General features: G+C 36.4%; 1 protein-coding gene and 1 non-coding gene across 2 annotated transcripts in view; both read right to left on the reverse strand.

The window, feature by feature from the left end:
• Window positions 1-13,945, reverse strand: part of SCN7A (sodium voltage-gated channel alpha subunit 7) — a 56,370-nt gene that overhangs the window by 18,982 nt on the left and 23,443 nt on the right. The window contains exons 9-13 of the mRNA XM_040971999.1: window positions 13,728-13,925; window positions 8,621-8,711; window positions 7,360-7,598; window positions 5,439-5,612; window positions 3,217-3,573 (exon numbers count right to left, since the gene is read on the reverse strand). Coding sequence (XP_040827933.1) covers window positions 3,217-3,573; window positions 5,439-5,612; window positions 7,360-7,598; window positions 8,621-8,711; window positions 13,728-13,925 — 1,059 coding nt within the window. The remainder of the gene's footprint in view (window positions 1-3,216; window positions 3,574-5,438; window positions 5,613-7,359; window positions 7,599-8,620; window positions 8,712-13,727; window positions 13,926-13,945) is intronic.
• Window positions 6,375-6,481, reverse strand: LOC121150993. The gene has a single exon (XR_005883085.1). It is a non-coding gene; the product is annotated as a U6 spliceosomal RNA (small nuclear RNA).

Below are 13,945 nucleotides of genomic sequence, written 5' to 3' on the forward strand. Positions count from 1 at the left end.
CAAGCAGTATGACTTTTCTCTGTTCTAGAAATGGAAAGGTAAAGGCTTATTGAAGGTCAAACCAATTAGACTCAGGTTTCTCTTTTTCCAGAGTTTATTTTACTACTGTGTCAGGCTGTCTCACAGTTGGTAACAAAATGAAGTGCTGTGCCAGAAGGCAGACTTCACTTCAATTCTATCCTAGGAATGCAAATAGTGATTTGCAATAAAGTCCTTGCCTTGCAAGCAACAGGATCCCATAAGGGCACTAAACCCGAAGGCCCTGCTTCCCATCCAGCTCCCTGCTTGTAGCCTGGGAATGCAGTTGGGAATGGCCCAAAGCCTTGGAACCCTGCACTCACATGGGATTCCTGGAATAAGCTCCAGGCTTCTGGCTTCAGATGGGTGCAGGTCTGGCCATTGTGGCCGCTTTGGGAGTGAATCAGCAGACGAAAGATCTTCCTTTCTGTCTCTCCTCCTCTCTGACTTTACAATTAAGAAAAAAAATTCTTCAGCATTTGGATGTATGTGAAGAAGTCAGATTCTCATACATAAGCCATAGACCTCTTGGGAGCATTTGTATCATTTGTACCTTTTGCATTTGTATCATTCTCAGAAGACATGGGTCCCCAGCATAGGAAGGTGATACCAAATATAATTGAATTGGTAGTTCTTTTCCCTCTTTCAGTTAAGTATTACACAGTACAAAATAAGGAAAAGACTTTTTGTTAGTATCTTAAGCTTCATGGGAACAGGAACCAGGTTTTCCTCTTAATGAGGAAATATGCTGATATCTTTTTAGTGTTTATGATTTCTTATATCATACATACACACATGCATGTGTATACAGACACATAGTGGGCATTTTATAAGGCTGAAAATGAAGTTCATCTTAAAATGCACTGAGGTTACAGTAAACAAACACAAATAAACATAAAACCTTCAGAACATTGCAGAGTGCTACCAGTTTGCACAGTGACCTTTGAATTTTTAGAAAATAGTCAATTCCTTGAAGAACTAAAAAGGAAAATTAGGCTACATTAATGGCCAAAGCAATGAAGAATTGGTGTATTCTAATCTGAGCAATGAGAGGGGGGCAGGTAGGGTTAAAGAGTATCTTTCCTTTGGGGCCAGCCAATTATGAATTTCAAAACATAGATACTTCTATTTTCCTTTGAGAGCAAAGGCAAATTCATGTATCCTAAACATGACACTTGAGTTTCCCCTGAAACTGGTTTTTATCCTCTTCATGGTAAACCATTTATTAAATGAGAATTGAGCTTTCAAATCAAAATCAATTGGCATGAAAGAGACTGGAAGGCCATGATTTATCTAAGTGTCAATTTTCTGATGAGGAATTAGGAAATACATTTGCATTAGGAATTCAACATGAATAGAGTCATTTTCATGTATAATGCATAAAATGCATTAAAGTAAAGCAAAGCGAAGTTCAAAAGTAAAGTAGAAATACTGACATATTTTACACAAAATATATAATATTAATATAGATGTTAAGTGTGTTAAAAGTATATATAATATCTGTGCCACAGTATTTCAGCTTCCTTGCTTTTGGATTTTATGTGTGTTGTTTTTCTTTCTGTTGTTGCTTTCCTCAGCAGCCACAGACTTTCCTTTTAGAGACAGAATTCTGTAGTCTATTTGGTAAGCCACCATTACTCTATGATTATTCACATGGATTAGATTTGGACTAGTGCCATCTCTAGCTCCAAGGAAACAGAGAGTGGCTTAGAAATGGGCCCATGATTCAGAACTGACGATTAAATATAAAAATATGCTGTGGCTTCTAGGAAGGATATTCTGTATACATATGATTAGGAGACTACTGACTGCAGCAGTCATCTTAACAAAAGAGAACAACCTGAAAGGAGTACCAAGATGAAGCTGAAATGTGCAAAGACCTGTCTCTAATGATTGTATTTGGATGCCAGTATTGTTTCACAAATTAAGGTTTATGATATTTTGAGTTATGTGTGCAAATAATATGGTCATTTTTATACTGCTTTATGCCACTGGGAGTTGAACATGCATTGATGACTGCAAATGACCAGGAGTGGTGAAGTAGTTTTAAATACTGGTTACTGCTTCAAGCTTTAAGATAATGGAAGAGTTAGTCATTTCCCTCATGGAGCTAACAGTTTAATGTGAAGATTGACAACTACAGCAACCATTAAATAAAATTCCAATGTGATAAATGAGTGATAGAGATATTTTCAAAATAACATAAAAGTATGAAAGAGGACACAAAGCTGAGTTTAACTTGGTGTTTGTGTTTTTGTGGTTTTTTTTCAGCCTTTTGGGAAATGTGCTTGATATTTATAACATATGACTAAAAGCCAAATATTGAATATTCCTGTAAGAACTGCCTTCTATCATAAATCATACCTTTTTTCTCAGAAGCATTAAAAGCTACTGACTCTGTTCATGTAATACCACTTTGGATATTAAGAAATTTAGATGTGGAAGCTTTCTTAGTAAATGCATAAAAACAGACTCATGTTTTCCAGTTTCTGCCTCACAGTTTAATCAAGTGCAATTTTTTAGATGATCCTGATGACCAGACAATAACAATGAAATCAGAATCTCTGGGACTAAATCCAAGATATGTTTTAACTAAATCCCCAGGGAATTCTGATGTACGGGCTATTTTGACAACCAGTGTTACACTTAAGTGCTTCTTAAAATTTAATGTGCACACAGTTACCTGGGGATGTTGTTACAATGTAGATGATGTTTCCTTGGGTCTAAGATGGTATCTGAATGTCTGCATTTCTAACCAGCTCTGTGGGATGCCAATTCTACTTTAGTCACAAGATTACACACTAGTGCTTTTTAGTTGACATATGATGCAAGTCACATGGTCTAATTTAAAATTTTCCATTAGCCACGTTAAGATCATATGAAAATAAATTAATTTTACTAATGTGTTTAACTACATATGTACATTGAAGTGTAATAATTATATTTTACTAAGTATTCCATACAAAATTGTTTCTGAAATTTTTATATCAATTTTCAGGTAACACTACAAATTTAGTGTGATTTGACATTTGTAACAAATTGAACCAATCGTGTTTCAATGGTAACATCCACATGTGGCTAGGTGATTCCTAAATCACCATATTGGATTGCAGGACTCTCATCAATTCACATTATGAAAATGCCAGACTACATTGTATCAAGCTTTCCAAGGGAAATATGAAAGCAAGAGCTACTTACCAGAAAATTTCCTATTAAGATAACCATCATATAAAACAAAACACACTGAGGTTGGCCTGCTACCTCCATGCAGTCCCATAAGGTCTCTATCCACTCTCCACAGAGAATTCGGAACACGTTCATGCAGGAGTGGAAGAAGTCACACATGTGCCAGCGTGGGAGTTGAAAGTCACTGTCTGTATGAGACAGATGTTGTTTGTAACTTCTACCAAACAACTTCATGCCAAACACAGAAGAGAAAAAGATGAATGTGAACAACAGTAGAATCACATCTTTCAGGGCCTCCAAGGAGTTGCCAAGTGTCAGCACCAGGATCTCGAAAGTGGGCCAGTATTTTCCCAACTTGAAAATTCGCAACTAATGGAAACAAACAAGAAACACAAGCACAAGAAAAACAAGCAGAAAAATCTGCTCAGTACATATCATAATGTACAGTACTTATTACAATTTACAATTAAAATTTTGACAGCATTACATATATGCACATAAATGGCCCTGAAAACAATATTTTGAAGTACTACAAATATATTATGTGTTATTCTTAATATTCATAGTATGTTACATATTCTGTAGTTTTGTATGCTAACTCTATTCATAGTCTTTGCAGTCATCATATAACAGTAGACTTTTCTAAAGCCCACAAACCATTTTTCTGTGTACTATGACTTCTGATTTTCCATTGTATTTGATTAGCATTCAGGAATCAACAGTAAGATTTTACATGTGCTCAGGCGAAATTTAATCATCTGAGATTCAGTCTGTTCCTATTTTAATGTAATTTGATTACTTTAGCATATTTTATGCATTTACCTGTCTTGTCTCATCCATAAATTTGGTAATAATTGTTCATATATTTGTCTTATTCATTAGAAAGGTTAGTGTTGATGAATGTTGATGAACAATCTTTTTTCAAGGAAGAAGCACCAGTGCACTTTTAGAAAGGAAAGATTAGTCTACTAAAATCTTGATTTTTTTTTAAGATTTATTTATTTATTGGAAAGTCAGATATACAGAGAGGAGGAGAGACAGAGAGGAAGATCTTCCGTCCAATGATTCACTCCCCATGTGACTGCAACGGCCAGTGCTATGCTGATCCGAAGCCAGGAGCCAGGAACCTCTTCCAGGTATTCCACACGGGTGCAGGGTCCCAAAGCTTTGGGCCATCCTCGTCTGCCTTCCCAGGCCACAGGCAAGAAGCTGGATGGAAAGTGGAGCCGCTGGGACCAGAACCGGCGCCCACATGGGATCCCAGGGTGTTCAAGGTGAGGACTTTAGCCGCTAGGCCACGCCGCTGGGCCCTAAAATCTTGATCTTTACTATGCTTAGTCAACTTGTCACCAGAACGCAACAATATATTACCTATCAAACAGTTAACATTTCCACAAAATATCATTCTAGTTAATCCAATTTCCTTTTCTAAATCCACACTATAGGCATGCACTGATTTAGAGCTAATAATTTTTTCACATATCCACCTATGTATGTGTGCCAAAATGTGCAAAAATTGAATTAAAAGCTTATATTGGGGCTGGTGTGATGGTGTCAACATGCCAATCTTCTGCCTATGCCACCAGCATCCCATATGGGTATCAGCTATGGCCCCTCTAATTATTTGGGGAGTGAACCAATGGATGGAAGATTTTTTTCTCTTTTTCTCTTTGTAAATCTGCTTTTCAAATAAAAATAAATCTTTTAAAAATAAAGATTGCCTTATTTTGATCCAAAATCTTAACTATTTTGAGCAGATGTTTTATTGTACATATTTTTCATGAAGGATCTGAAGATATATGCATGAATTTCACAACAAATTTATAAAAACAATATGCTAACCTAATATTTTTAAGTAAAATTTTCTTACATTTAGAATTATTCACTTGACTTCTGATACCAATATCTAGTCATATATTAGTATTAGACTTCTGGAACACTTTACTAATCTTTCCATACCAAAGGTTACACAGGCTCTAGCTCTTAGAATTACATGTCTCAAATTTATCTCACATATTAAATTGTTTCACTTAATATTTGGGTCCAATAACAGCACTGAAGCCTCTCTGTTCTCACTTGCGGGAGGGGGGCACTTTAGCTCTTTTATTATGAAGGAGTTCACTTAGTACTCTCAATTGTCCCAATGGGATAAGTACTACTGTCATCGCCCTTTAGGTCTGAGGAAACTGGGACAAATTTGATCAGTTATAAATTGGGTATTAAATTCTACTTACCATCCTGAATGATTGGAAAAGAGCCATTCCTTCAACATTTGCTAGATAAAGTTCGACTAATCCAAGGAGCACAATTATGCTATCAAAAATGTTCCAGCCTACTTGGAAATATCCATACGGATGCATGGCAATTATTTTAAAAATCATTTCTATTGTAAAAATTGCAATTATAACCTAAATTAAAATAAAACAAGTCAATGAGAACAAGATCCCCAAACCTCTATTAGAACATACATACATATAGGATCATAATCCTATTTTTTCACATATTCTGCATACAGCTCCTCTGTCAAGATCTAAAATTTAGCTACATGTGGAGTCTGCTTACAATGATAGATTCATATATTTTATTTAACAATCTAATACTGAATACTTTTTCCAGAATTTTCAATTATTTTATTTTTTTAATTTATTTATTTTTTATTTTTTATTTTTTTTATTATGTGACATGGTTTTATAGGTACTGGGATTCCCACCACCCCTCCCATAACCCTCCCCTCATGGTGGATTCCTCCACCGTGTTGCGTGACCACAGTTCAAGTTCAGTTGAGATTCCTTCATTGCAAACATATACCAAGCATAGAGTCCAGCATCTTGTTGTCCAGATAAGTTCAACGGCTTTTTGGAGAGACCTTCTCTGGTCTGAAGTTAGAGCCAACAGAGTAAAAACCCAATCAATCAAAAGCCCCAAAATTGACATTTCCACAATTGAGGTGCATTATAGGAGGGGTGTGCAGAGAAATCTTTGGTACCTTGGTGAGGAGTACTTGCTCTGTGTCCTGCCTAGCAAAGTATGTGTGAGTCCATGCTGACCAAGCTTTCCTTGTTGTTCTCTGTTTATCTATTCTAATGTGTGTGTGTGTGTGTGTGTGTGTGTGTGTGTGTGTGTGTGTGTGTGTGTGTGTGTTTGGAGGGGGGCTCTGGAGCAACCCTGACGAAAATATGGAACGCTTCACAAATTTGCGTGTCATCCTTGCGCAGGGGCCATGCTAATTTTCTCTGTATTGTTCCAATTTTAGTATATGTGCTGCTGAAGCGAGCACTTCAATTATTTTAGTAAATGCTCTTCGACGAAAACCAAGAAGTATTTGAGGGTGAAATGTTTCCATTTTAAATAGTTACTCATGCGATGCGGAGTTTATGTTACATATTTCCTTTTCAATTTAAAAATCATAAAAATGTATTATACACATGCACTCATGCCATTTTTACTATAGGTATAAATTATGACATAAATACATGATCCAGAAAGAAAACAGGATAAACCTTTGGAAATTATACTTTAAAAATTGTACTGTTAAAAATAACCAAATTACTACTTTGGTAATAAGTTCCCTGCATTAATACCAAGTGATTAAACAAAAACAATAAAGAAAGCAAAGAAAACTAATACAACATATATTTTGTGACAAATGTGACTTTTTAAAAACATAGAATTCTGTTTTGTCTTTTGAATTGTATGTAGAAAAGGACAAATGAATCTCAAAATATAAATAGCCAAAATGATAAGATTTGATTTAAGAGAGAGAGAGAGAGACAGACAGACAGACAGAAGCATACAGGCCAGGCTCCATTCTAATCAGGATTCAGAAACCTGGAGCCGGCAAAAATCTGTGCCTTCTCATTTTTACCTCTACCCCTACTTTGATCTTTGGAACAGTGGTACCAAGAGAATATACATTTGGAAAAGAAAAGACAATGACAAATTTGCACTTAACTGCTACATAGATGGCTGGAAATCATAAATTTGTATGGTAGAATTTTTATGTCCAGCTGTCAAAACATTCAGTGATAAGTATGGACTGGGGGCATGTGAAAAATACCTTTTCTGATAATTATACATTCTGCAATGTATTGAAGCTAGAAAATAAAGAGAAAAACTGACATTATAAACAAAACTAATGTGCAAGGAGAGTCTTACCAGGTTTCCAAGGCTGAGAAGCTGGCTGATTCCTTCACTCATTGGATAATGTTCCAAGGCCAAAAAATATATACTTAAAATGATGCACATGGTTAAGAAAAGATCAGTAAATGGGTCTGTTATAACTTTGTGGAAAATCTCTTGCAGTTTTAACCAACAGGGAGAACAATTCCATATCAAGAAAGTTCTAGCAAACTTATACCAGCACAATGGGCATAACTTCTTGGAATTTCCAAGTTCTAAAATGAAAGAACAGAAAAACCATAGAAGCATTTACTCTGATTTTAGTAAAAATTTTGAGCTTTGCATGCAGAGAGAGGGATTTGGAACTAGATTTATTTGATATGAGGAAATGGAAATATTGCATACTAATAAAAACTGTGATACGAATTTTCCACATTTCATTTAGACAAATAAAAAATTAGGAAAAACAGAACTAACACTCAAGGAGACAAACAAAACTACTGAATACATAATCACTTACAGTATCCAGATTATTTTTTACAAAATAATGCCTTTTAGCAATGTCAGTTAAAGAATTACTAATAACATGTTATAAAGAATAAAGTAGAAATAATTTACTACTAAAATACTAATTCTACTGAAATATTAATTACTACTGAAATAATTCTACTGAAATATTACTGCATCATGCTCCCATTTGTATTTTAAAGTTACTTATTAATACATCAATATTTTAATATTAAAGGAAATTTCTTGAAACATTTTAGTGCCTTTTTGAAATGTTTAAAACATGTTTTTAAATGTCTTTTACTATTCATTCTAATATCCTCTAATACTCCTTAAATTTGAGTTATAACTATTTAAGACTCTAAAGATATTGCAGAATTTCTTTAAAAGTTAATCTTCCGGGCCCGGCGCGGTGGCGCAAGTGGTTAAGTCCTCGCCTTGCACGCCCAGGATCCCATATGGGCGCCGGTTCTAGTCCCGGCAGCCCCGCTTCCCTTCCAGCTCCCTGCTTGTGGCCTGGGAAAGCAGTCGAGGACAGCCCAAAGCTTTGGGACCCTGCACCCGTGTGGGAGACCCGGAAGAGGCTCCTGGCTTCGGATCGGCATAGTATCGGCCCGTTGCGCTCACTTGGGGAGTGAATCATTGGATGGAAGATCTTCCTCTCTGTCTCTCCTCTCTGTATATCCGCCTTTCCAATGAAAAAATAATAAAAATAAATCTTTAAAAAAAAAAAAAAAGTTAATCTTCCATGAATAGACCTTCTCTCAGTGAATGTATACTTTTTCCTTACCTTCTTTTTGTCTGAAAGTAGGATCTTCCAGTATACCCAAAGATGTGTTCATAGAAGCTGATGATCTAGTCTTCATTTCTATGTGTGTGGTCTGAAAAAGCATTTCATTAGTTAATTCTGCCTTTTTATCTTTGTAGATCTAACACTATAATGGTGAATTGGCTAACCTTACTTAAAATTCTGATTCTTGCCTTTAGAAGTGTTTTAAATTTCTATCATTTATCAGTATTTATATTTTAGGCAATATTAAACTGATTTAGGATCACAATAGTCATACTTGAAAAAAGTGTACACTTGAAATTCAATAAAAGCATATTGTAGAGCCAATTAAAAGAGAAGTAGAAATAAGGCAGTGATATTAAAATATATTTGGCCAAAATTTCTAAATACAGTTTGGATCACTGTGACATGCTGAGTTTGGCAAAAATGTCACTGACTAATAAAAGAGTATTTCTCTAGCATCTTATATTTTTTCCTTAAGAATGTTAACTTTCTAACTTCACAAACTATATTGATATAACTAAAATGACTTGATTTTGTGATGATGGAATAAGCCCTAAATTAAAAATAAACAATGGCTATTTTAATTTTAGTATTTAGCAGTTCATAGCGTTGAAGCATGATTTTGCAGAACCTGGCTGTTTTTCGGGCAGTCTAACTCTATAACTGTAACAAGACATATGTCAACAGTTTAGGTGAACAGTTTTAGGCGGGATGTGCAGAGAAATCTTCAATACCCTAGTGAGGAGTAACTAATCTTCGTGTCCCACCCATTGAGTTATAAGTACATCCCCACTGCCCATTTCCTGTTTCTAAGCTTTCCTTGCTGTTCTCCATGTATTCTAGGTTTTTGTTTGTTTCCTAGTTTGTTTGTTTGCTAGTTTGTTTTGAGGGGTTTCTGGAGTGATCCTGATCATCATTACGAGAGAGAGTGGGGACCCAAAGTCGGCACAAGGCAAGAACCAGAGAAAGCTCCTCTCCCTAGTCCCGAAGGAAGTTTACTGTTTTGTTTCTGCGGACCGCTCAGTGCTCCTGGTTGCTCCGATGACCTTGGGTCCTGCAAGGCGGGGTATGCGCTTCTTCCATCTCATGAGGGAGAGCCAAATGGAGGTGGGTGACCTCAGAGTTCTCAGCCTCTGCCCTCCGAAGGCACTCCTATTCCCCGTGGTCTCCTTGGCGGTTGGGATGTAGTCCTTGGAGCTCGCACTAGGAGTCTTCAGGGTTGGGATACAAGCCTCCTCCTGTCTGCCTGCTCCACTCTGGGGTCCCCCCCTGCTCTGCGCATATGACCTCACGAGACAGCTGAACAGTAATTTATAGCCGTTTTAAGGTGTATAGAACCCAGCTGTATATAAACTAATAATTGTAATGTCAATGTAGAAGTAATAGGATGTGGTTCAGAACTTGCACTCTTTTTTTTTTTTTTCCTCTCTCTCTTTTAACATGCTGGTTACACAATACCATGTCAACTAATTGCATTATGTTATAAATTGTTACTGATGTAATGTCGGGGCTTTTAATTGATTGGGATGATACTCTGTTGGCTCTACCTTCAGACCAGACAGGGTCTCCCCATGAAACTGTTGAACTTATCTGGACAATAAGATGCTGGATGGACTCTATGCTTTGTAGATGCTTGCAAGGAAAGAATATCAACTGAATTTGACCTGTGGTAATGCAACAAGATGGAAGAATCCACCATGAGGGGGGGCGGGTTTTGGGGAGAGGAGGGGGGAATCCCAGTGCCTGTAAAACAGTGTCACATAGTGCAATGTAATCAATAAAAATAAATTAAAAAAATAAGAAAAATAAAAAAATAAGCAATGGGATAGATTTAAAAGCTTTGGCTTGAGTGGAAATGACATAATGACATACAGGAATCACTTATTTTTGTTCCTTGTGTCTCTTGAGTAATGATTTTAAGTGGTTCACTGCTTTGTTGAAGTTTTTAACAGGGTTGAAAAAAATCTTACTTTGGAAAGGCGTCTGAGATGTTTGGACTTTAATATAAATGTTACAAGGTCTATGCAGTCATAAACGACACAAAAATAGTCAGATGCTCCTTGTGATCATATTTAATAGTATATTTTAATTCAAGCCCTAAGGATATGATGATGGATGATAATCACATTATAGTGGTTCACAATAGGTTTTATATTTGGCACACACTAATGATCAAAATAATGGCATACTTGTTACCTGGATCTAAACAGATGAGATCACTCTTCAACAGGGTTACATGGCATGGAGGCCCTCACTGCCTTCCAAAGGGGAGGTTGTTGCTTAAGATTCATGGACTACACATACCCTGCACACTGTGACTAGCAAGTGCTGTGGTGACATATCTAAAGTGTCCTAACAGATACCCAAGGTTTGACTATGCTCATGACACTCACACATCAATCAAGTACTCTCTGGTTTCATAAATACCAGTCACACCACATTCTGAGTTTCATCTCAGAATGTGCAGTTCAGAGTCTGCAGGTCCACCGAGTCCTGCTCTTTAGCTTTTTTAAAAATTCAAAAGGAAAGCTAAATCTTGGGAAGCAAGAATTGTTTATTTAAATCACACTTGCAAGTATTTTACAGGCAACTCTTTAGAAAGTTACACGAAACGGAATTAATAATTCATGCCTTTCCAAAATTTTTATGAACAAATAATAACAGAAGTGAAAGACTTTATTAAGATGCAGCAGTGTATATCCAAAAAAAAAAAAACCGATAATAGTGATACAGAAACCAACACCCTCAAATGTATCCTGAATATACAGACATTGCTTGTTATAAAGCTATTATACTTAGTGATAATTGGAATTTCACCAAAGACCAAGTCAATAAAGATAATCATTCAAGTACTTCATAAGAGGAAATAGAATGTCTCGCCATGAGAGAAGAGAAGTACTGTGATGCTCTTGGACGTATTTGTGAGCCCTTGAGAATCTGAAGTGCCACTTCAGAACAAACTACATATTCAACATATCTAATTCTAGTCTTCATCTCAAGGACTTCGGGGTCATTTCTAGAGATGGAAAGCTTTCGTAAATTGCTTTCCTGTGACTTGCTAATAGGTGATACAATGGTTATTCAATAGCATCTTTTCCATATGTGTTTTCTTCATATGGACTTAGATACTTCTTATACAGTGGTATACCTGTTATGGGCACAAGTAGCTATCAACCCATATGGTAGGATCCAACATCACATTATTAGACCCCATTTTTTCATTCAAGGACCTTCTTGGTGTTTTTTCTTGATGATTCCTTAATATAAGTCATGATGTCTTAATATATGATGTCCTATTATAATGTAAGACTCTTCATCTATCTCCTTGAGAGAGAGCAAGGAAAACATTCCATCCTCTGGTTCATGATCCAAATCCTTGCAATGCTCAGGATGCAAATCCTAAAGCTAGAAACTCAATCCAGTTCTCCCTTTTGAGTTTCAGGAATGCAACTACTTGTATTATATGCTTTCTTCTATGATTTGAATTAGCAGGAATCTGGAATAAGAGGCCAGAGTCAAGAATGTAGCCCAGGCACTCTAAAGTGGGACATGAACATTTTCATCAGCATCTTAACCACAAGACCATGTAACTTGCTCCTTTTTATCTTATCCCTCAATCTAGATTATTTTCCCATATATCAGAAAAAATAATTTAAGGAAGAGTTAAGATTGTCTTTAGGATTTAAGATTGTTTGTTTTTAGGATTTAAGAAAGCACTACTGCTGCTTTCTTGACCCTATTTTTCCTTCTGGTACACTTATGGCACAATTTGGCATTTAAAATAATTTTAAACAACTTCTTCAGTGCTACTTGGGGCAACACGTTCAGACTTAGACGGAATTTTCTGCCATGAGACCAATGATATGATACAGTATGCATGCACACAACAACAAGGCAATTGAAATCACCATTAAGTTTTATTAGATTTTACTAATTATGTATCTAGTTATTCTATGATTAAATTAACCCCTACACCAAGGTGCAGCACATTTCATTAAAAAAAAAAAAAAAACCAAGGCCCAGAGTGGTGGCCTAGCAATTAAAGTTCTCACCTTGAACACGCCTGGATCACATATGGGCCCCAGATCTAATCCTGAGATCCCTGCTTTCCATCCAGCTCCCTGCTTGTGGCCTGGGAAAGCAATCAAGGATGACCCAAAGCTTTGGGATCCTGCACCTGCATGGGAGACCTGGAAGAAGTTTCTGGCTCCTGGCTTCAGATTGGCACACCTCTGGCTATTGTGGTCATTTGAAGAGTGAATCAGCAAATGGAGGAACTTCCTCCCTGTCTCTCTTCTCTGTGTATCTGACTTTGCAATAAAAATAAATATTTTTTAAAAATCAGAAAGCCAATAATGTGAGGTTTTCTTTTCACAACCTTGATGATTTCTCTTTTTAATTTTACTTTTATTTGAAGGGCAGATTTATAGAAAGGAGAGACAGACAGAAATGTTCCACCAGCTGGTTCACTCCCATGGTCGCAATGGCCAAAGCTAAACCAATCCAAATTCAGGAGCTTCTGGGACTCCCATGTAGGTACACGTGCCCAAAAATTTGTTCCATATGCTACAGCTTTCCTGAACCATAAGAAGGGAGCTGGAGCAGAACCAGGACACAAACCAGCACTCTAGGCATGCCAGTAGCATAGCCTGAAGTTTGACCTACTATTCCATGGCATTGGCCCCTACTCCTCAAAATTTTCTAAAGTGGGGAAGGAATGAGCATATTTAAGTGGCACACAAGTTCCATAATTAGTTCTGGTGTGCTGTTTGAAGTAGCTTTAAATGAACAGACTATGCCTGTAATAAAAACAGTCAAGTTCCAAAAATATACACTTCAGGTAATCCTACAGTTTATCAGAGCAATTACATTTTTTTAAACATGAAATTGCATTTTTGGGGGCATCTTCTAGGATGTCATTTACTCTTGCCACTGTGCTCTAAGGAAGAAAATATATATAGCAAAAGTGAAACTCCTCTTGCATAAAGTGTTTCTTACTCCACCAAAAACAATTCATATATCAAAAAGCAACACACTCCAGGACATGACATTTTTAGCACTTTGGTTTTAAGAATTAAAAAAAAAAAAACTGTACCTGTGTTACCTCATCTCTTTCTTGCAGTTCCATTACACTCTGTTTAAATGTTGATATAATGTTCTTGGGTTTTTCGGAAGCTGCTTGCTTTTCTTCTTCATAGGCCACAGCAATTATGCTTAAGAACAAACTTGCCATATAAAAGGCAAACCAAAAGCTTACCAAAACAAAAAAGATCATATAGACCTTCCCAGAAGCATAAAGAATCTAAGAGGAGGAGAAAACAA

The sequence above is a fragment of the Ochotona curzoniae genome, unplaced genomic scaffold (genome assembly GCF_017591425.1).
Source record: "Ochotona curzoniae isolate NIBS_2020 unplaced genomic scaffold, NIBS_Ocur_1.0 contig_2210, whole genome shotgun sequence".
NCBI classification, from domain to species: Eukaryota; Metazoa; Chordata; class Mammalia; order Lagomorpha; family Ochotonidae; genus Ochotona; species Ochotona curzoniae.